The sequence below is a fragment of the Rhopalosiphum maidis genome, chromosome 1, assembly GCF_003676215.2.
Source record: "Rhopalosiphum maidis isolate BTI-1 chromosome 1, ASM367621v3, whole genome shotgun sequence".
Taxonomy (NCBI): Eukaryota; Metazoa; Arthropoda; class Insecta; order Hemiptera; family Aphididae; genus Rhopalosiphum; species Rhopalosiphum maidis.
In genome coordinates this window covers 3,851,356-3,875,671 of record NC_040877.1, presented here as the reverse complement: position 1 = coordinate 3,875,671, position 24,316 = coordinate 3,851,356, and the positions used below count along the sequence as shown (strand labels likewise).

The following is a 24,316-nucleotide window of genomic DNA, read 5'->3' as shown; positions in this document are numbered from 1 at the left end:
CCCGTGGATGAGTCAGACCGTGAAATATTTATTCTGGTTCGATAGTTATAATTCTCGTTCCGTACTGCGGCTTAATGTGATTAAATAGATGCAAAAAAAATGTTGCCGTTCGGTATTATCAGATAGTAGATGGTATTAGGTATTATGTACTATTTAGCTACCTAGAATAAGCATTGGTGTTAATTCGTATTTCGTATGCGCTTTTCAGTGTCATTAAAAATAATCTCTTCCGCGTTACAATAAGATATACCCGTATAAATAGTTCATTTATTGATTAATTATACCTTGTTCGAATGTGGCCAACAGTACTAGACAGTACTAGACAGGTAATTATGAATAAGTAAACACGTTAAATATACGAGCAAACAAAATTCAACACAAATACAATATTATAATGTAAATACTAAAGTCGTGCAGGATAATGTTTGCGCATTTGGAGTTATACGTACCGCTCAAAGTCATCAATTGTATGTAATAATATGTGGTTATAAGCACGTGACCTTATTTTACACTAATAACATTAAACGAATAAATATAATATTATAATATTCATAGTACCTAATATTATTGTAAAATATTCCCGATGACCGTATGCGATAATCTGGGCAACGTTGACGCTCCGTTGTGACATCAAATGCCGTATACAGTTTTGATTTAAATAAATCTATCGGTAAGTGGTTCGATATTGGGTTATTTCTCTCTTTCTCTGTTTTCAATAAATTGCATAAATAGTCTTGTTGTGTGTGATAGGATTTGACTCTTGGGGAATCTTCATGTTTCGTGTTTCGATATATATAATAATAAAATATAATATGAAATATAGCATTAAATTGATTCAAAAATAACACAAAATTAAGATATAAATTAACTTTTTTCCGCCATTAAAATTTTTCGAGTTATACATATTATACATATTCAACCTTTTTATGCAGCGGGCCACGTATTATTTTTTGAGAATCTTGCGGGCCGAAACATGTATTTTATACAAAAATTCAGTTTTATTATTACAGCTTTTATGGTTGCATTTTAAATTGCAAATTATTATTATTATTAAAACAAATAAAGATAAACATTTTTCTTTAATTACAAATTTTGTATTTGATTTTAATTTTTTAATGTTATAACTGATATTTTTTTGAAACTTTTATTCATAAACAAATATTATGCTCGTTCCACAATCGATTACGAACTAACAGGCAACATTTATCTCTCGATAGTTAATTTAATTTATCTTATCGCATATTTTCGATATACTGCGATGACTCAGCAGTTATAATTTTATCGAAATAGAAAACATACATGCTTAATTTAAAATATGATCGCGGGCCGCGGGTTGAAGACCCCTGACGTAAGATATTGAATATGAAATATTTATAATACAGCAGTTTAAACTATTTAATAATAATAATAATAGTTTATTGTCAAAATAATATTTTACATAATATAGATAACAATAAAACTAAAATAAAACAATTTATGACGCCGCCCCAAAAGCATAGCTTGTGGTGGGTACAGCAAGTTGAATACAATACTAACATATCACAATTTATTATTTATTATATACATAAAACATTTATATTATTATTAAAGTGTTACATTTTACAAAAAGAAAAAAACATATTTTATATGATAAATGTAATAGAAAGAAAATACAATAACAAGTATTTGTATAAACAAATATATAATACTTATATTATAAAATATAATATGATTCAGATTCTGATGTTTTAAATATTCTTTATAATGATACTTATTTTAAATGATTTTAAATTAATATTAAGCATAATACATAAACGAATACCGACATTAATAACCATTTTTTTATCAAATTCCCTATGAGTTACTGGTATATTCAGATTTACTGATTGTTTAAGATGTGTTTGATAGGTATGTGACGGGTAATTATTTTTTAAATCTAAATTAAAAATATAATCAAGGATATTCCATGTATATAAGCCATTGAGGTTTCTTACATTAAAAGTATTGTTAAGGTCGTCTACATAAAAATCATACGATTTCAATAGTATAAATCTCAACAGTGAATTTAATGTAAGAATAAGCGGATTTAAAGCAAACTTTGATGCATTTCCCCAAACAACAATACCATAGCTAATAATAGATTGCACAAGTGCTAAATAGACTGTACGCAAGGTTTTGATGTTGAGGATATCTTTTAAAAATTTAAATTTATAAAATAATTTTCGTACGGTACTAACTACATGATTAATATGTAAAGTCCACCCCAAATTTCTATAAAAAATCACCCCAAGGTATTTGATTGATTCAACATGTTCAAGCTTATCACATTTGCAAGAATCTAAGGACCTATTACAATTTGAATTGTGTAACACTAATGGATTATATATTAAACTTTTATTTTTATAAATTTCAAAAACCATATACTTTGATTTTTTAATATTGAGTTCAAGTAAATTATTTACAAACCAGTCATTAATAGTTTCTAAGACGAATGTAGCTAATATATTAACTATATTATTTGAGGCACCACTGACTAAAATTAAGGTATTATCAGCAAAACTTATTATTTTAGCATTTAAATTTAAGCCAAATAAACCATTTGTATAGATTATAAAAAATAGAGGTCCTAACACTGTACCTTGTGGTACTTCATAGTTAATTGGTAAGAAATTACTCAAAATATTATCAACTCTAACAGCTTGATATCTTCCAACTAAAAACGACGAGAATAAATCAAGTGCTTTACCACAGACACCAGTATATTCAAGCTTATTGATTAGAATACTATGGTTTACCGAATCAAATGCTTTTTTCAAATCAAGAAAGATACCCATTACTTTATTATTATTATCTAAATTTTCCCTTATATATTTATCTGCTTGGACTAAAGCATCAATAGTTGATTTACCTGACTGAAAATCATATTGATTTTTTGGAAAAAAAATTATTTTTTATTAAAAAGTTATACAGACGTTTTTTAAACATTTCTAAAAAATTTTACTAATAGATAATGAAAGTGAAATTGGTCTATAGTTGTCACAATCGTTCTTATCACCCGTTTTAAATAAAGGAATAATAATACATTTTTTAAAACAATCAGGATAAACCCCACATTCAATAGACTTATTAAATATTAAAGAGAGATGTAATGATATTAGTTTGGATGATCTTTTTAAAAAATAATTTGTCATTCCATATTCATAATATGAACATTCGTTTCTTAATAAGCTCAAATAGTTCTCAACTATTTTATATTTTTTTTTTAGGAAAAAGATTTGTCGTGAACACATTTTAAAGAGTATCAATAAATGCTCCTGTTAAAGTAGTGACTTTGATAATCTATAATTTCAATATAAAAAAGGCAATAATATACCACCAAATCTGAAAAATGTAATTATATCGACAACTGAATATATTTTACAAGAAATTTGCAAAATAAAATAAACGAAATTCAATTATATTTTTTTATACTTATTACAGTTTGGAAGATATTTACTTAGCATGTGCATCCTTCGCAGAAGTATTAATATTTAGTATATTCATCAAATCATCAACTGCATTTAGACCATTAATAAATATTTTTTTTTTATTTTTAATTCATCGCAAACCTTTAAAGAAAAATCGTCGTGTCACGTTACGCTATACTATCTACGGTGGTACGATGTGTTCACAAAATTGTATTGTTCTCTTTACGACTCGAGGTCTATGACATAATCGTAACAATATGTACCTACTTAAATATTCGTTTAAAAAAAAATAGCATACAATCGTTTGTGGTGAAATATGAAAACATAATACGTTTTTTGAATAAAAATAGTTTTGTGTTTTTATTAAAACACTATCTAAACGCGCAAATAATAATATATAGTATAATAAAATATTATATTAATTATTATTAAGTATAATACCTAGTATATAATAATATTGTGTACATTTATGTTATATGTTTTTAAGCTACAGAGATTTAACGAAAAAAAGTACACAAGCCATTCTATTACACTGCAATATTTTTTATCTTATTTTTTAATCGTACCAACGCACATAATATTCTGCACAAACGTTCGCATTGTTTGATGTTTTAAATTGTTTTTTTTCTTATTTTTTGCAAATATATAATGTATTATACTAAAATGTATAGTTTCTGGATGGACAATATTATATTTTTCCTCTTATCTTAAAAATGCTTATTATCTTTGATTATATTGTAATCAAATAAAATTGAGCCAATTTGAATCCTTAGTCGACCTAGTCTATACTTCCAAACTTTAGTATAGAAGTATTTATACTTACTAAAAGAAACTACAATTTTTCATAAATTCAATAAATGTAATAGAATAATTTTCAAATAAGTATAATACGTTCAATAATACTTTTAGATTATACTTATAATAATTAAAATTTCATCGGTTTATTTTAAAACCTTAATATCACCACAACTAGGATCTATGTTTCGAATACAGACACAAATATTGTATAAACGGAAACGACTGAATAAATCCGTTTAAGCACACTTTGATCCATAAAACATTAATTTTAAACATGAATACATGTTTAAAAAAATATTTTAGTATTTTTAAAAAATTTACTTATTTTAGACATTTCTTATAAATGTGTAAACCCGTCTGTTTCCGAAATGAAACGATAGTCAATGAACATTGCAGATCTTTATTGAGAGATGTTATCAAATTGGCAGATGCTTACGGTTATGCGGAGGCAAACATTGAAACTCTTTGAGTAAACTGGTTGAAAAGAGATCGTAATAAATTAATTTATTCATTAATCACATTTAATTTATTTTAGATAATATCAAAAATTGAAGCTATGTTTTTAACCAGTTATTCAAACATCACTATTTAAATACTAAGATATAGTGTGAAGAAAATTTATAAAAAATGTGCTTTTATTATTAACATAAAATAATAAGATTTAAAAAAAATATGTTATATTATGTACACTTAACCCAAAAAAATATATAATAAATACAATATACGGGTATACCTATGCTTACATCTGTTTTCGTTTTCATTCAAATTTATTTCAATTAAAAATATTTATTCATACAATAATGTATAAGTATAATAGGTACTACATATTAAAATTTATTCAACACTACGTTCAATATAATAAGTTTTTCGAATTTTCCTTTCCGTTGCTTTTAGTGAATAATTAATTTACGTATAAACGAATCTATTATTAATATAATATAGATACTTGTACACGCTTATTATTACCTATATATTATAATAATTTCACTATACCTACTAACATCTAATAAGTTGCAAGCTCTAAATATGAGCAGTGAAAAGTGCACTGAAACAAATTGATTACTAAGCATTTGTATTTGTAAATTTTGATAATAATGTAACGTAAGGCGTAAAGGTCCCTCATACTGTCCTCCCGTTGTACTACTCACAGAAGAAAAATTATGTTGATAACAAAATCTTATATTTTTATAATAATTTACTATCTACAAAAACTTAAAAAAATATACTTATGAAGTACAAAACAATTTTTAAATGCTTATTTCATATTGTAAGATATTGATTTAAAAATTAATTGATCCAAAACTTCTCATTATTCTACTTGCTTATACTTGTTCCCAGGAAAACACATCCATGCCTACTATTATTGTTATTGTAAGACAAACGGATATATTGTATTTAACCTGATATTTGTGTTTACCTACTTCTTATCGTTATTCGCTAAATACGATTGTCACGATTACACACTTCTCAAATCCACACAGCACGCTTTTAGTTTTGAACTAAATACACGCCATGTGTCGAAATTCACTTTCAAAAATAGAAGTTGTAATTATATAAAAACCAATATAATATTATTTATGAACGTATTTACGTAGATAACTATCAACCATGCAGTAATTATACCTTATGTTTTGCTTCATTTTTGAATTTCCTACCTGTTGGCCTATCTGTGCACGTGGAGAAGGATAAGAGGGTAAGTTTAATTATGAGATTGACTTTCAGCGCGATACTCATTATTTTGTGATCACTGATCACCAATTGGTAAACAAAATCGGAGGATATCGAACTGTACGATTACCTACGTTCTTTAACCACCAACAATGTTATATTCTTTAGGTTATTTAACAAGTACTTCGTTCAATTTTATATATTATAACATAATACTCTACCACTACATAGTACTAACCACATCATAAAGTAATGGTGTTTATACAGTGCCACGAGCATATTATAATAATATCCATTATAATATTGTAATATGTACACCAACAAAACAAACAAAGTGCACTGTGCGCGATCTAAAACATTAAATTATTTAAACAATGTGCGTAGGTAACTCTACTCAATTCAAATAAATATACAAATATATATACAAGGTGTATCAGAAAGATATGACAACTCCAGCCCTAAATTATATTTTCATTTGTCGGATCATCGTGATGCACGCCGTATATTACAAAATATAAGTAATCATTATTTCATCTACATTGTACATGGTATCTAAATAAAATATAATTTTGTAAAATCATGTTAACGCGTGTAACGTAATTACTATTGTACGGACCTGTCATTGTTTTCACAACAATATTTATACATAATATAAACAAGCGTGTAGGTGGTAATTATTATACTCTGTTTGTAGATAATATATATATTATGATAGTACATAGAATCACGTTATACCAACGTTGGCATTGCTAATTCTACACAGAACCATATATGCCTTCGTCCAATTGGCAATAAATAAATATTATATTAGCCAAAGGCTTTTTAAATAACATACTATTATAATCGTATATATACGGGACCTATACATGTTGTAATTTAGTTTCTCGATGATACTTTATTTCGTTCACGAGTTTAAGTACTTATATTTATAAATATACTTTGTATACGTTTTTCATATTTTAAAATAAGTAAGTATTGCATTTTTTCAAGTTCAGTTATCTACATCTGATCTAAATGCTCGATATTTCACATCACATAAACGTTATTCGGAGGTGTACTTATATATTATTTATGTGAATATATTATTAAAAGATAAATAATTGATTTTCAATAAAATGAACATACATTACCTATTCAAATGGTCATGTATGTAAACTATGTGTTCGAGCAAAAATCGGATTTTACCTACATATATTTAGTATATCTCATGAAAACAAAAATATATGTTATGTGTTTATGACTACCATTTTTCCAACCATAATCAATTATTATATAACTTTGCTAAAGTCATCCAATACTTATTGTAATGTCACACAAATGTTCAATTGCTTTTAACTTCATATATCGCAAATTTTCTTATTTATTTAAAAAGAATACTTACAATATATGTAATCCAGTAACCTTATTCGTTTTTTACTTAAACAGAAACAGTGTACTTTCAGACTAATAAGGATGAAACGGTTCATGCACATATTTGAATTTTTCGCATTTGTATTGGTATTGTTTATGATTCTAAGTTGTAAATGGCACCAAGATAACTCCCATATTGAAATTAACAACCAAAGACTAACCAAATGTATACAAACAGTAGAAAAGCTGCGGTTGGCCAATGACAAATTAAACGCTGAATTTGTCAACTTAAACGAAAAGTATTATTACATTTTATCTCTTGATACAATGACATGTTAAATACGTAAGTCTTGAAGATTTTGTTAAGATTTTTAATTGTTCGAATTTTTTATAATACCTATTTAAACCAGTAATCAATTTTATTTCAAATAAAAATAAAATAAATAATTTATATTTAACGATTATCTATAATACACTGCATTACCTATTGTAATGGCACTCATAGGGTATATTCATAAATATTTTAAAAAGCTTATTCTTCATGCAATGTGATTTATTATTGTTAATTAATTTATGAAATCATTTTAATATTTATTATATGTATTATATTACTCTGTATAATAATATAGTTGATGTAATTCTATGATGCCTTATGCTACATATTTATAAAATATAAATATTTTTAACGAACGTTAATAGCAAAACAATATCTTCATAGCTCTGCGTATATAGATATTAGGTCTATTAAGAATTATAATAATTGTATGTTTTGTTTTTTAGAATAAGAATCCAGCAGAGTAAAAAAGTACTTAACATAAAATATACCTACACAGAGTGATTTTTAAACGAAAAAAAATACTCGTTGTCTTGAAATACTCATAGTGTAATGTACCTATATTATATAAATAAACTTTTGATTCTTTTTTTTAATCCATTCGTTTTAAATATAATAAATTTGCATTTTAGTATGTTAACTAAATCGATTACCGGCCACATTCTTGATTAAGACTTGTAACTTATATGCAACAAATTACTACGAATTATATAATATATTTTCTCACACTAATCTGCATGAATATATATTGTATATAATTAATTCTACACAGTTTAAAGATGTGCACTATATTTTTTTTTAAATATCGCAAAATCTATAACATAAAATTATAAATATCTATTTAAAAAAAATCCATTTATTTTATTTGAAGAAAAATATATTATAGTTAAATCAAATACTAAGTATTTCAAAATAACGAGGATCTTAAATAATATTATAAATCAATCAATCTGTGAACATATAGGAATTGAGGAACATTGAACCAACCACCCCATCAAAAGAATACGAAGTTCTACGACGTCGTATTTTTTCAAACACTAAAGAATTTTGGTATTATATCAATTCTGGGTTAGAACCATTAGTTGAATCGACGAAAAATGCAAAACGTATTTATAAAATAAAAAATATGGTCGGCGAACACTATCGATCTTTATTAAAAGACATTTCCGATTTGGCTGAAGTCGACAACCATTCGACGTGGAGACAACAAGAATCTGAAAGCTTAAGTATTTTAGTTCAGAATAGATTAGAAGAATTACAAAACCCACCCAACTGGTTTATAGCAAAACAGCTAATTTGCAAATTAGAAAAGGTTTGTACCGACAGTATTATTCAATCTCGGGTAGTCTGTACAAGACTATTTGTAACAAAATATCGTACAATGATGATAGATGCCTTTTTTAGATACATAAAAAAATAAAACAAATACTTGAATTAAAAATGAAATATACTTTTTTTTTAAATATATTTTTTAGTCTGGAATAAATTAATCAAAAATCTAATAATTATTAATAATTTTTTAATTTCGTATAGCACCTATACATATTATATAACCTACCCTCCTATATACCTATATATAAATATAAAACGAGAAAGTTGTTTTTTAAATTTGACTGTTTAATACAAAATAAAATAGTTCTATCTTTCATGGTAACAAATCTATAAATAATAAAACATTAAGCTTAAAATACTTAAATAATTACCTGTATTTGGGTATTTTTAGTATTTCAAAAACAATAATAATATAGAATTATTAATAAAAACATATTTTTACAAAGCTTTCAATACCTAATAATAGTAATGATACCATTTACTACAGCCATTATCCTTTATACAATAGAACCAATGTTCATACCTAATATTACTATAATTATAATATTACAGAGTTGTGAGTTCAATTGTCAATTACACCATATCGTATATTGTCTTATCTTCGCGTACAATACTCAAAGAATGCTAGTTCTAGACTATAAAAATTGGGAATATGGCGACATATGGCAAGATTTTTTTCTTCCATTAAGTGACTCGGATACTTTGTTAATAAATGCATCAGTTGTTGAATGGCCAGGTAACTTAAATTAATCTTCAAAGAGTTATTTTATAAAATGTAATTTTCAATTATTTTATACAATACCATGTGTATTCAATACAGGCGATCAAAACTCTCAAATAATTCATTTGCCACCAATTGATTTAATTCGCCCAAAACCTAATTTCTTACCACAAATGATACCTAATGACTTAGCTGAGCGGTTAACTGTCTTACATGGAGATCCTATTGTCTGGTGGATAGGACAGATTCTTAAATACTTGCTTCAGCCAAGAGAATCGACTAATTATCGTTTAGACAATTACGCAAAAAAACTCAAATTCCAAAAACCGATCGTCGGGTAACGTTTTAATTATGCTAGTAATATTAAAAACAAGTATTTTTTTTATTCATCATTTATAATGTATTTATTATGTATAAAGATAAAAGAAGCATCCTAACCTTTTTGACAAGTATAAATCTACAAAATAAATCTTAAAAAAATATGTAACATTGATAAATAAAAATAGAAATAAAATAAAATACTATACGCTTGAAAGATATTAAAAATACGGTAATTCAATATTTTAAGACATTTAAGAAGTTGACATATTGTATGTATGTGTGTATGTATATATACATATGTATTATTATTTGAGCTTTTGTTATTTTAATATTATAATATACCAACTACATAATAACACAATTTTTTTCATAGAATTGATTAATAAACAAAATTGAATAAATGTTACAGTATTATCTATAACATTATATATTATGCATCTTATCTACAATTTTAAAATAATAAAAAAAATAGATGTCATATAACTAAAATATCGAAACTGAATACAATATTTATTGACCCGTGATTCTATAGACAATACTCAAGTATTAAGATAATATTGTTTAATCTTAATTTAAGTTTCAAGCAATATATTCAATATAATATAGCATTTTTGACAGATCACTTTTATGTATAATAACTAATAAGTATCTAATAATATTATATAGGTAGTAAATACAAAGGGTTAAGCTTACACAAAGTACTTGAACTAATTTAAATACAAACTTTATTTTATTTTCAAATGCAAACAATAGACAGAGCTCTACCTTATTAACTAAACAAATATCTAATCATAATTAACATATTATATGCGTTGTAAATGCCGGGTAATCTATTTAACGTAAGACACTCATTATTTCAGAATAAAATACTAATATTCTTGAATGTATATTTTTTTATATAATTTTAAAATGTTAAAAAATTGTATTAAAGAAAAATTGTTTTTTCTTTATAATATTATATTGTTATCAATTTTTAATTTGATTAGGTACTCTTTTGAATGGCTATACACATTTTTAATTTCATATTATTAATTTTCCCAAGAAAATAGTGAAGAAAATTATAAGTGCTATGGATGACAAAAATATATTGTAATCTATATTCTTTAAACTATGCTTATTATTGATAAAACATGGAGAAACAAACAGCGTTAACGATCATAATTCATGAACTCCTTTAGATCACGTGGATCTGATATTTATATTAATTAATTTATCACATTTTTTAATAACAATTTTAAAATAATAATAACAATATACTTATACAGTACACATTGTAATTATATTATATGCTGTATAATAATTTAAATCTTTAATACGTAGGTAGGTACATACACATAAAAAACTTTTAAGTCGATTTCTTTCCCTAAAACTTTGATAACTCAAAAACCTCGACAAGTCTAAAAAATTGTATTTCACTTGAATTTTGACTTATCTGGGTCCAACTGTATATATTATGCATGTTGTCTTTAAACAATTATAACGATGTAAATTGTAAGTATATGTGTACTGTATGTATAGAGTATACATTAGGAGAACAGACAAACTCACCAGTGAAGCTACTTTACATACGCTAGATGAGTACATGGTTCACGTCGAAGATTATTTTATACAAAAAAATCTAAGTGGTAAAGTTAATCAAAAAAGAATTTATTTAGCTACAGATGATCCAAGTTTGTTTGATGAGGCCAAACGCAAGTAAGTAAATTAAATAAATAATTGTCCATTTTCTGCGTACGCTGTAGTCTCAGTTATACGTTAAATATTTTAGTTATCCCGAGTACGAAATAATCGGTTCTAATGACACATCTAAAACAGCGACCGTGAAAAATCGAAATTCTAAAGAAGCTTTAGATGGTATAATTGTTGATATACATTTTTTATCACTCAGCGACCACTTAGTTTGTACTTTCTCATCTGAGGTACCAATAACTATTTAATTTAAAAGAATCCAAGTTACCATAATTTTATAATTTTAAGTTGATTTATATTAAACCCTTTTGTTATTTACAGATGTGTCGGATAGCTTATGAGATAATGAACAGTCTCTATCCCGATGCATCAACTCGGTACACATCATTAGACGACATATATTATTTTAATGGTCAATACCATAGGTTAAACGAAGCAGTGTTATCCCATGAGGCTAATGAACCGTACGAAATAGATTTACAAGTAGGAGATCAGATCTTTGTGGATGGTAATAACTGGAATGGTTATTCCAAAGGCAAAAATTTAAGAACGGAATTAGTGGGTCTTTATCCTACATATAAAGTAACTATATATACACGTGAAAATAAACTATTTAATCACCCATTTTTACATATATTATATCATACAAATCTTAATAAAACTGTATGTCTTAGGTTATTCCGAAAATCGAAGTAGTAACAATTAAAGATAATAAAATTAAAACATCAGAAGATAATAAATATAAAAATAATAAATTTTTTTCGCTGGCAAGTATTATTTATTAATATTACTTTATGTGATATTTTTGTTACGTGGTATAAAATTCTTTTAAATAAATATGTTATATCTATACATAATAATACTTAGTAAGATTAGTTTACAAATAATGTATTGTATTATATTATTATTTTTTTTTTAAATAAATTATCAACGTTTTTCAAAGATATCATTGAATTCTATTAGAAATACTTCTAAAATCAACCAAAGCAATAAATTTCTAACATTATTATTGTCTGAATTACCTGTGTCTTATATAATATAAATTATACCTTTAATTAAGTAATAAATACAACACAGAGGATTAATGTTTTTATTTAAAACGATGAAATCATCTGATTCAAAATGCATTTGGTAAGTGATACTAATGGTAGTCCTCAAAGACATTTAGACATATAAAAAACTGAAGTGTTGTGAAGATAACTATATACTAGATACATGTAAAGAAAAAGGTTTGTTTATAGGTTATTGCTTTCGTCAAAATTATTTTTTCATGTTTTATCTTTATACAATTATAATCTATTTGGCTTATTATATTCGTATTGTACTTTATATCAAATGTTTCAGATCGTATGTGTATTTTTTCAAATAAAAAAACTGTAAACATATAAGTAGTTGCATATTACATTTTACGTTTAAATTAGTTATCCTACACAAAAGCATTTCTAAAATATCGTCTGTCATCTTTTATTAACATAATATGATACGTATTATAATTATTATATTATCTACTATTTTGTATACAGGTATATATTTTCAAGGATTTTCAATGTTTGAAGATATTTACATTTTTTTTGATAAACTATCATATTTATTTATTTATAGATATAAACTCCAATCGACTTTTACATATATTACAAAATATAAAATAATATATAAAGTTAGTTACTCGTTACTTAAACCGTTATAATTTATAACTAATAACAACGGGAACGAAGGTAAATCAATCTTTAGATGCAGTAGTTTTACTAAAAAGTTTTAATATGCCCATAGCCGCTTATACCCAAGATAACTGAAATTTAGAACTTCTAATGACAGGTCCATAATAATACTGATGTCAGGTTGTATGAACAATCATTAAACATTTATTTAATCGATAGTGAGTTAATGGTCCCTAAAACATGATTTGGTGGGTCGTGATTGGTCCATTAAAATTTATTGAACCAATAAATTAATTAATCATTTTTTCATGCGATCCGGCATAAGGGTAATAAATGTTTGATATGAAACCTACATAACTTAGTAACTGTTTATAAACCCGTCCAGTTAATTTTATTTGAATCTGAAGATATGAGTACAATATGACCATATTATCGAGTTATAATCTAAAGTAGATCGTACAAAAGCGGAATAAAGGGTTATACAAAACATTGTATTGAATTTAAATTATTAATGTCCGTAAGAATCCAAGAATTTGTATAACTAATATAATTTATGTTAAACCTGGAAATTACTGATATAATAGTAATATGATTCCTAAATACTTTATATTAAAGATTTAAAAGGCGATTCGTTGTGTTAATAATATTGTAATTGACGAGATTCCGTGATCTAGAGAAGAATATAACTTATTTCCACTCATCTTCTACCAAAACTGTGTATATAATATAGCAAATGTTATATCATAATATAATTTATTATGACTAGAGGTAGGATTTTTAGAATTTTACATATTTGTTTCTAGTGTAGTCTAGTGAGGCGGAAGTGACGGTACATATATCGAACCACATTCACACTAATAATCATGTACGACCAATACAAAGATCACGGGTGGTGACGACAAGATAAGAAATTGCCTAAATTTTTCCCCTTAAGGCTTAAATAATAGCCATTAAAACTTAAAAGCCGCCTTAAATGGGAATAAGATATATTTACGATTCGTGAAACACATAATTCATTAACAATTTTATTTTTCATAAAAAAACATATTTTAGGGTTAGAGAATACTTAATACGTTAGAAAATATTCAAGAATAGAATAATATTTTTATTTTTATGTACCTATTTATGCACCAATTAATTGTTATTATAAAAAAATACAATTAATTTGAACTGATAAATTTAAATATTTTTTTTTTTTTTACAAAATATTAAAAGAATATTTTGCATTTTAGTGACATAAAACATCATGTTTAAATTTTAAAGGATTTTAAAAGAGTATAAATCCAACCTCTAATCATGACAGATATATTATTATGATGATAACCACATATGATTCATATATTATATATAACCTTGATGCAATCTCGACATTACACCCATTTGAATATTTTACAAACAGGAAAAAACCACACACCGATTTAAATATTCAGTATAATGTATTATCAGTTGACGAAATCGTTATTTTGAAAACCAATTTTCTTTTTAATTCGTTTCGACAGGTTTTTTAGCCAGTGCACATCCATAATATAATAATAATTAATAATACATATTTTGGTAGCTACGTCCGTTTTTCGTAAAAGAAACAATACAAACGCAACAATAAATAATCGCATCATCTAATAACATTATAACATATATAGATGATTGGTATTATTCTCGTATAGATATACACGAGATTGATTCGAGGACAACGGCACGGTCACGCACGGTATAGATAAGTTACCGCCATATACCAGTGGCATAACCGCTATTGATGGGAGGGGTATAGGTATCAAACCCCTTCCCCTTGATCGCTGTATGTATGGTATATCTATGTTCTATATGTGAGTGCCTACCTATTATAGTAGTCAAATTAAATAATATCGCCATACTCTACCTATAGGTTGGTAAAGTATTTATAATTTTATTATCAATCTATTGAACAATAAACCCAAAAACCTATAGCTATAGGTGTAAGAAAAATAATATGATATGTGAATGAAATATATGAATAATAAACAATAATACTATAACGATAGTGACTATAGACTATTATAGAGTCGTCTTAATTATTTGAGTACGACGGGATAATGAGTAATAACACTACTTATTAGTCATACCCAAACACAAGCGAAACAAAACGTTTTTTCGAAGTACCCCGCGCGTTTGAAAAACGTATACCTCACCTATACTCACGAATCCTCGACCCCCCCCCGCGCGCCCCTTAACTCGCAACCTCTATAATTACAATGCTGAACTATTATACCAGTCGGTAGGAACTAGGTAGTTATCAACGCGTGAGATACGCAATATACATATTTTGATATTATAATATATTCGACGATCGCGATACGGTTTTTTACGAACGCATCCGGTGCCATTGTACTATTTTGTGGGGTTTTCATTTCGTTTGATTTCAACGGTGCGTTGTTAGTATTATTATATTATAATATAATATAATATAATTACCTCCGCGCCCGGCCGCCTCGACAATTACGGTCGCGGTTTATCGTGGCTGTAGCTCCAATGAATAATATATTATGTAGTAGGTATATTAAATGGACGAACCGACGCAGAGACGACCGACCATGATGACGTCCTTAGTGAGTCAATTATTAAACTCGTTTTCGTAGTTCATACTACACGTGTACACATCATTACAACAATGCACTGCAGCAAATATTGTTATATTAAATATTAATATTATTATTATCATTTAACGTCCCGCAAGACTGCACAAATGATATGTCTACGTATCGAATCAAATTTATTTCGTTTTGCGACAAAATAACGACGACGACAAGATAATCGCGTAAATATAGGTAGGTACGTACCCGATAATTGATATATTTTATTAATTGGCAACCGATTGGCATGAAGCTTTTCGTCAATATGACAAGTCCAATAGTTTTAATTGTTTTACATTTGTATTTTTATTATTACCAGTCGCCCGTCGGGTTATAAAAAAATTAAAAGACGCGGGCGGTCAGTGCCGACAATACATTATTTTATAAATGTACAATCATCGCCATTCCTGCCGTCAGGCGATGGTCGGCTCCGTTTTCCTAGTCCTTTATTATTATCTACGACGACAACACTCTATGGGGTGATAACGCGAGAAACTGATAACGCAAGCGCGCCCCCCGAGATAATACATAGTGAAAAAAATAGTCGCTACTGGCTAGTTGGAACTGCAGTGACCTGAACGCCGGCCGCCCGATCGTCGTCCGTTGACGAAAAACGATTTATAATTTAAGTATAAGTGTATCGTCGAGACTGTCGAGGGTCCTGTCCGATCCAAGTCTCTGTTTTCTCGGATTTTTTGCTCGAGTCTTCCGATGAAGACTTGTCAACAGTTCCGCGGACGACGGTCGCGTGACATCTCCCGTTTGTCTACATGGTGATGATCGTCCAGGTAAAATGAACGGATATTTCTTCTCACTCAACTGTAGGCAACGAGTTGGCATAAGGTTTGTGTTCATTTGGGCACGAATGATGGTAGTCAAACGACCCGTTAGACAGTGTTAATAGAAGTTCCGTGCATATTTTAAAATTTTCATTGTATATCATGTTCCATATTTAGCTTAATTAAATATGAATTAATAATATTAGACATGTCTTTAATTAATATTCGAATAAATTATATCATTCAAATGAAGGTATAAATTATTGATGTTTGTCAGAAATCCATAGTGTGACTGATTTATAAAGTAAGACGATGGTATACTCCTTTCTTATTTTTTATAATACCTATTCATATAGTTTATAAATTCTAAACTTTATTCCTAATCATAAACACTTGCTTAAATATTTGTACAAAACTTTTAAAATACTTCCACTGTTAGATTCTAGTTAACATCTATAAATAAATATGTAGGTATTTTATCCATATTATTATTATGATATCAAAATTATTTATTTTTATTCAATAATATTACCTACAATAAGCTTAATAAGGGCTTCACAAGTTGAAAAATATTATGTCCATATTGTCTTAAATTTCTGAAAATGTTGATTACAGTTACCACTACATAACTATATTTTTTTGTATACATAGGTACATATTTATTAAGTATCAAGTATTTGTGGATGTTTTTTTTTGTTATTCTAACTATCTATAACATACATTTCACCAAAATATTATTAACCAGTTTAATATAATCATTAAGTATATCACAGAATGTTTAAAATTTGTTTGTTTTATATAATATCTATAAGCTTTTTTTTCATTTTATTTAAGTGATTATTATAAATTTATTATTATAGAGATAATAATATTAAAAACATCTTCATGTTTACTACTATATATTATCAACAAATACATTTTAACTCTTAGTTTTTTTTTTATTGTATATTTTGCAGAATCAGTAATCATTAAAACATGAGACAGCAGGGATGGCTGCGCATTTTGGCGTTTTTAGCATTTTCATGGGTAGCGTTTCTTTTGGTGACTGTTAAGCTTGTTAGGCAACAAGATACAAACGATACAGATTCATCTCAAAGACTGGCCAGAGCTCTTCGAGAACTTGATAAATTACATAAAAGCAACGCTGAGCTCAATGCTTTAGTATTGGATTTAAATTACAAGTATTAACTATTTTCATAATATTAAACAAAAATTTTAAAAATGTGCTTGCATAATTTGTGTAAAATTTTTAAACCTTAAATGTAATAAGAAATATTGATACTGTTTTATTTTTGTTTTCTATATTTTAGTAAATTTATTTAAGTTTCATTTGAACTATTGCCAATAGTTATAGTAATATTTTACGATATATAATTGAATATACTTATTTATAGTTTAACTATTTTTTTTCAAATTCAGCATGCTATCTTCAAAAATTAACTTTAATTTTTTTTTTTTTATAGCCCAAGAATAGATAATAAGAAAATTCTTTTGTCTTATTTCCAAAATTCTAAAGGCGGTGGACTAAATGGTCCACCTGAAGAATATGAACTTTCACGTCGCCGTATATTTTCTAATACTAAAGAACTTTGGTACTATGTTAACTCTGAATTACAATCATTAGTCAAAGAAGGTGATGGTGTCAAAGTAGAACACATTTCAAAAATAAAAGATATCATTGGCGAACACTATAGATCTTTATTAAAAGATGTAACAAGTTTAGCTGATGTTGATGGTCATGCCGTATGGAGACAACAGGAATCTGAAAATTTAAGTAATTTAGTTCAAAAAAGATTAAAACATCTACAAAACCCTCCAGATTGTACCAAAGCAAGAAAACTAGTTTGTGATTTAAACAAGGTTTGACATTTTAAGTTCTTCATTTTTTTTTTTTTATGAAAGTTAATAATTTATATCATGTGTATAGGGCTGTGGATATGGTTGTCAACTGCATCATGTCGTTTATTGTTTTATTGTTGCATATGCGACAGAAAGAACATTAATTTTGAGATCTAAAGGTTGGAGGTATTCCAAAGGAGGATGGCAAGATGTATTCTTACCATTGAGTGATACGTGTCTTTTACCAAATGGAGAAACAACTAATCGGTGGCCAGGTAATTAATAATTATAATTATAATTATTATACATTTGTATCCTTGAATTTTCTGTTAACTTAAAATATCTTAATCATATATTTTAGGTCATCGTAATACTCAAGTTATTACTCTACCTATAATTGATTCAATCAACCCAAGACCTCCTTTCCTTCCTCTTGCATTACCTGAAGACTTAGCCCCAAGATTGAATGTATTACATGGAGATCCTGTAGTTTGGTGGATAGGCCAATTTCTTAAGTATATGCTCCGACCACAACCAGCTACTAGTAATAAACTAGATGAATATGCCAAAAAAGTTAAATTCCAAAAACCAATTGTTGGGTAATTGTTTATATAAATTGTTTATTTTTTTTTTTTTAATGTTAATTATTATTATATACTTATGTATTATAGTTGTCTGTATTATGAACATAAATTTTTTGTATAGAGTACATATTAGAAGAACTGATAAAGTTGGTACTGAAGCTGCATTCCATAAACTAGATGAATATATGGTTCATGTTGAACAGTATTACAAATATAAAGAACTAACTGATAAAGTTGATAAAAAAAGAGTTTATTTAGCTACAGATGAACCAAAGTTATTTTCTGAAGCTAAACGCAAGTGTGTTCAATACTAAAATGTATGTGTAAATAATTATCTGCATAATTAATTTTTATATACTCTAGGTATCCCGAGTATGAAATAGTTGGTGATGAAGACATTTCTAAAACTGCATCAATCAGCAAACGCTATTCTGATCAATCGCTAAGTGGTATCATAACTGACATACATTTTTTGTCTCTTAGTGACTACTTAGTATGTACTTTTTCATCACAGGTAATGAATAGAGTAGAGATATTTTTTTTAAATTGATTTTTAATTATATTTCTATAATTTACAGGTATGTCGAGTAGCCTATGAAATAATGAACAGTCTCCATCCTGATGCATCAACTCTGTATACATCTTTAGACGACATATATTATTACGGTGGTCAAAAACGCAGGCTTCATGTAGCCGTATTACCTCATAAGGCAAATGGACCACATGAAATGAATTTGCTAGTTGGCGATGAGATTGCTGTTGCTGGTAATCATTGGGATGGTTATTCAAAAGGAACAAATTTAAGAACAAAAGAAAGTGGCTTATATCCTACATTTAAGGTTTGCTCTATATAATAACAATTGTTCAAAAATATTATTTAAATATTAAAATAAACTTCTCGCTTCAGGTGTCCCCAAAAATTGAAACCGCGTCTTTTGCCAGTTATCCAGATGTAACATTAAGTATTAACGAATTACAAGAACAAAAAAGGTAACTACTATACTGATAAAATATAGACTTATACAAATAGATAACAGTTATGTGCTCATATAGCCTAAAGCTTGGACAATTATATTCTACCAGATAAATAACTATAAAATATACATATTATAGAATAATTTTAAAATGTTAAAACATTTTTAATTATTAAATTAGGTACAAATAATTTTAATGCAATTAAGTTAAACTAAATGTTATATAACTGTATTACAGTTAAATTAATTTCAATTTTTCTGTGATCACTTCTTGATTTAATAGGTATTAAATATTAATTATTTTGTACTCTCTACTGTATCAACTAGTCCTTATATGCTACTTAAAATGGCACTTATATTGTTATGCTATCTACCAACAAATTATTATGGTCATATGCTATTTTCCCCTGACAAACTGTTAGAAAAATAATCCATGACATATTTAATATTTATTTCATAAATTACTACAAATTTTTGGAATTCATATAAAAATAAATGTTAATTTATTTTAGTAGTCTATATCTAAAGTAACCAATAACAAAACTATTAAACACATTTTTTTTTTGTAACCAGTTATTTTATAGCCATAGAAGATATTCAACTCCATTTGATATAATCCAATATTTGACTAACCTATTTTTCTATAAATACTGATCTCATTTGTTTTGAGTTCCGTTATTGATTATTATTGAAATATTTTAGAATTCAGTGTAACAATTCAATATTTAAAGTTTTAGTTTAAGAAATGTCTTAATAGATAAAGTTGAGCAAAAATTAGTTCTTAGACTTACAGATCGCAATAGTAAAATTGTAGTAAAGAACAAGAGTGCTTAATAGTTTACTATAATATTTGAATGGTTACCAATCTATTAAAACTATTTTGACAAAATTTATCATTGTTAGTGACTCATTAACCCTTATAAATAACATATCACCCTAAATTGATGGTAGAGTAGCATACACTGAAGTGCCTACACAATTTACCATGACCAATACGTTGAGACAACTTAATATAGTTTTTCTTTTCTTTTGTTGTTAATTTGTTTATTTTATTTTATGTATGTTATATTATTTTGAAGCAAAATTTATTAGTACTCAAGTTTCAAATTAAAATATATTAGCAGCTTGTTTGTCTTATTTTTAATCTTAAATATCTTATCCAAGTATTATTTTAGAAAAACTACTGATTTCTACATTATTTTGTATTTGTGTATAGTTTATTATACAATTTTTTATGAAAGAATACGTTTAAATTATAAAAACAATATTTGCCAAATGTCAATGTTTTTAAACAGAGTTTGTATGTTGGTGCAAGTACAATAAAAGTGCATAAATTAATGTTACCAAATGGTTTTATTAAATGTCGATTAATATTATTTATTTATTATGCTATAATATTATTAATTATTGACAAAGTGTTATAATAATTTAATTAAACTATTAAACAATTGTTGAATAATTTCTGATTTGCTTATGAGTACCTGATTATATTTTTAGTTCATGAGTACTCGTGTTGTTTTTGAAAAATGTGAAAAGGTAGAATACAATTTATATACTTTATTTTATTATCTACTATATATAAGATATGGTGTTATCAAAACTAATCACTATCTAATGAGAAAGTTAAGTTAAGTTAAAAATTATTTTGAAAGTAACTATCAGACTTAACTAGTTGGTTTTAATTCATAATAACTTTCTAACTTAACGAGTTGAATTAAATACTTAAAGTAATATAATCTAACGCATTAAAAACAAAAAATAACTAATTATTTCTGTAGTTATTTTGCTATAATAAAAATCATAATGTTCTGTAAAATATAAAACTGCCAAGTGCCAACTAAATAATAATTAATATCTAGTATTTTGTTAAAATATATATATTTCTTATCAATCCCCATATTTCTTGTAAGATTAAGATCTAGTTTAAACCACAGCTATTGCTATAAATAAATAATACCTAATTATTAATTAAAAATAATACTTTACATTTTAAGAAACAAATATTTAAATTATAAAAAAAAAAGTAACTTCTAACTAAAATTATTATTTTCCCCTAACTTCTAACTAAGAAATTTTAAAAATTCCATAATTTAATATTTTTTCTAAGTTGATTGGTTTTTATGTTAAAGTTAGTTATTTTTAATGAGTTCATAAAAATTACTTAAATGTACAGCTTTAGATATTATTTTTCAATCAATTACTACTTGTGGATTGTCCATTTTGTAGTAAATAATGTCTGTTACATAAGTATGATTCAACCTGTGGTCCCCAAACACTTTTCGTCCTTAATATAAGAAACTGTATTTCATAATTTAAAAATTATTATAAGAAACATACATCTATAATGAAAATTCAATAAAATACACTAAATTGTGGATTGTGTAATCTTGTACTAATAAGAAAAATATTAATCTGAGGCAAGGAATGTTCTTAAATTATTGCAATTTTATTATTTTTGCACATTTAATTTGTATAATTTTCCCGTAAACTAAAAAATGGTAAAATAAAAATTAGATTACTCTATTGTATTATTGCCTAAATAATTATTGTAACAACAACTTTTAGACATCATAGTTTTTTAGTATATTTCATACTATTTTAAATGCAAACATACAAGCTCTGATTTTTGAACATGTCATATATATATTTTTTTTTTTTAAGATTGTACTGTTATTTTTATATTATATTAGCCGAAGTTCATTGTTTTTAGTTTACTATATTTATTTGTTTTGAAAAATTCAATCTGATTTAGGAAACTGAGAAAATATGAACTTTGGTAAAGATATTCAGGTATAACACAATTTTTTTAGGAAATTGTGTTTAAATTAAAAATAAAAGCTTATTATTGATATTATTGACTGTATGATCATATTATGTTTCATGTTCAATAATAATTTATCTTTATACTCCTAGTTTATTCTAAAAATTAATTGATATAGATATTTTTTATTTATATAATTGATGTGTTTTTATTTGTAACTAAAATGGGTGGTTGATAATTCTTTGCTTGAAATATTGCAATAATTTTTTATAAATACGTCTTTATTTTCTTTAAGTTATCTTCTACCCATTTAATAATTAAAATATCAGTCTATGAACATACATCGCATTATGTGATAAATTTATTTAAAATTGTATTTTCTGATCTTACTGAAACTGTAGTATTTGTAATATTTATGAATATTTAAAATTGTATACATCTGATCTCTTAATTTTATCATTCTCGAACAAATAATTTCTCTTATACTATTATTTATACTATAATATTTTGTGTCAAAAAAGAATCGATTATGATATAATTGATTTTACTTTCTATTATTGTGATTGTATAAACGTTTACTGATCAATACTACTTTTTTAAACTATAATAGTATTTTATGTATTATTATAAAGAAATTGTTTATATTACATGTATAACATTGTATTAATGTTGTTTTTCATGTCTTACATACATTTATTTTTAATGCTCTATTGTATTCTTATTTTCAGTTTGCTTATTACAATTCAGTGTTGCAAATCACAAGTATAATCTTGTATAATAAAAATACTTAATTTAATTATAACCAGATTAGGTATTCCCATATAATATCTATTTACCCATGAAGAAAGCTACAATTAAGTTAAGGGAATTCTAAGGAAACTGATGAAGAAATTAGTCTCAAAACTCAAAATAAGTATTTACATTTCAATTTTGGATTTAAAAATAACCAGAGAAGAATGAGAGCTATATAGTAGGTTTTGAGTGTTCCTTGACATTGAGTAGGCCATATTAGTAGATGTGTTAAATTGGAATTCAATTGCATACAAAAAAAATGATTCTAAATGAAGATGGTATGTTAACTTCTCTTTCTAAAAATATTTTATAATTAATTCATATTAAGGTAAGTATTATTAAATATGTATTTTTCTACTAATAGTGTAGAATGCTGAGTTTATTTTGACCAAAAACATTACATAAATTATATTACTAATTATTATAATATTAAATCATACATTATTGTTCTTAACGTAAGCTAAGCTTAACCTGAGTCAAAACCATATGCATACTGTAGAATGATGCAAATTTTTCATAATATAAATCAGTGATAACCAATTACAGCCTGAAATAATATTTTATTAACCTACCTGCTAAAGTATTAAATAAATACATATAATTTTTAATAGGATCAAGTAATAAAAAATTTGATGTTTAGCTATGTTTAAAATTTATAGTAAAA

At 26.0% G+C, this 24,316-nt stretch overlaps 2 protein-coding genes across 7 annotated transcripts; both read left to right on the top strand.

The window, feature by feature from the left end:
• The first annotated feature begins 208 nt into the window (after positions 1 to 208).
• LOC113548007 (alpha-(1,6)-fucosyltransferase-like) lies at positions 209 to 12,475 on the top strand. 3 transcript variants are annotated; one of them, XM_026948636.1, is made up of 10 exons: positions 209 to 326; positions 7,338 to 7,561; positions 8,043 to 8,067; positions 8,561 to 8,908; positions 9,481 to 9,664; positions 9,749 to 9,986; positions 11,489 to 11,665; positions 11,739 to 11,889; positions 11,981 to 12,241; positions 12,334 to 12,475. In XM_026948636.1, the coding sequence occupies exons 1-10, from the start codon at positions 294 to 296 to the stop codon at positions 12,442 to 12,444; spliced, it is 1,752 nt and encodes a 583-aa protein (XP_026804437.1). In that variant the 5' UTR covers positions 209 to 293; the 3' UTR covers positions 12,445 to 12,475. The 3 variants fall into 3 exon arrangements, with proteins under 3 accessions (XP_026804437.1, XP_026804439.1, XP_026804438.1); XM_026948638.1 differs by lacking the exon at positions 209 to 326 and adding an exon at positions 484 to 670; XM_026948637.1 differs by lacking the exon at positions 209 to 326 and adding an exon at positions 6,698 to 6,880.
• Positions 12,476 to 15,918: 3,443 nt separating this feature from the next.
• On the top strand, positions 15,919 to 23,754 carry LOC113550567 (alpha-(1,6)-fucosyltransferase). 4 transcript variants are annotated; one of them, XM_026952492.1, is made up of 10 exons: positions 15,919 to 16,118; positions 17,659 to 17,883; positions 18,166 to 18,562; positions 18,630 to 18,816; positions 18,903 to 19,140; positions 19,247 to 19,423; positions 19,489 to 19,639; positions 19,704 to 19,964; positions 20,033 to 20,115; positions 23,589 to 23,754. In XM_026952492.1, the coding sequence occupies exons 2-10, from the start codon at positions 17,678 to 17,680 to the stop codon at positions 23,626 to 23,628; spliced, it is 1,740 nt and encodes a 579-aa protein (XP_026808293.1). In that variant the 5' UTR covers positions 15,919 to 16,118; positions 17,659 to 17,677; the 3' UTR covers positions 23,629 to 23,754. The 4 variants fall into 4 exon arrangements, with proteins under 4 accessions (XP_026808293.1, XP_026808292.1, XP_026808290.1 ...); XM_026952491.1 differs by having other exon boundaries at positions 15,919 to 16,122; XM_026952489.1 differs by lacking the exon at positions 15,919 to 16,118 and adding an exon at positions 16,462 to 16,711.
• The last annotated feature ends 562 nt before the right edge of the window (positions 23,755 to 24,316 follow it).

What these genes read in the sequence shown, in the direction of transcription:
- LOC113548007 (XM_026948636.1), top strand. Translation starts at nt 294, where the DNA reads ATGTGGCCAACAGTACTAGACAGTACTAGACAG. An exon ending in TACTAGACAGTACTAGACAG is followed by an intron (nt 327 to 7,337) that starts GTAATTATGAAT and finishes TTACTTAAACAG; the next exon opens with AAACAGTGTACTTTCAGACT. An exon ending in GAATCCAGCAGAGTAAAAAA is followed by an intron (nt 8,068 to 8,560) that starts GTACTTAACATA and finishes GTGAACATATAG; the next exon opens with GAATTGAGGAACATTGAACC.
- LOC113550567 (XM_026952492.1), top strand. Translation starts at nt 17,678, where the DNA reads ATGAGACAGCAGGGATGGCTGCGCATTTTGGCGTTTTTAGCATTTTCA. An exon ending in GTATTGGATTTAAATTACAA is followed by an intron (nt 17,884 to 18,165) that starts GTATTAACTATT and finishes TTTTTTTTATAG; the next exon opens with CCCAAGAATAGATAATAAGA. An exon ending in TTCCAAAAACCAATTGTTGG is followed by an intron (nt 19,141 to 19,246) that starts GTAATTGTTTAT and finishes TTTTTTGTATAG; the next exon opens with AGTACATATTAGAAGAACTG.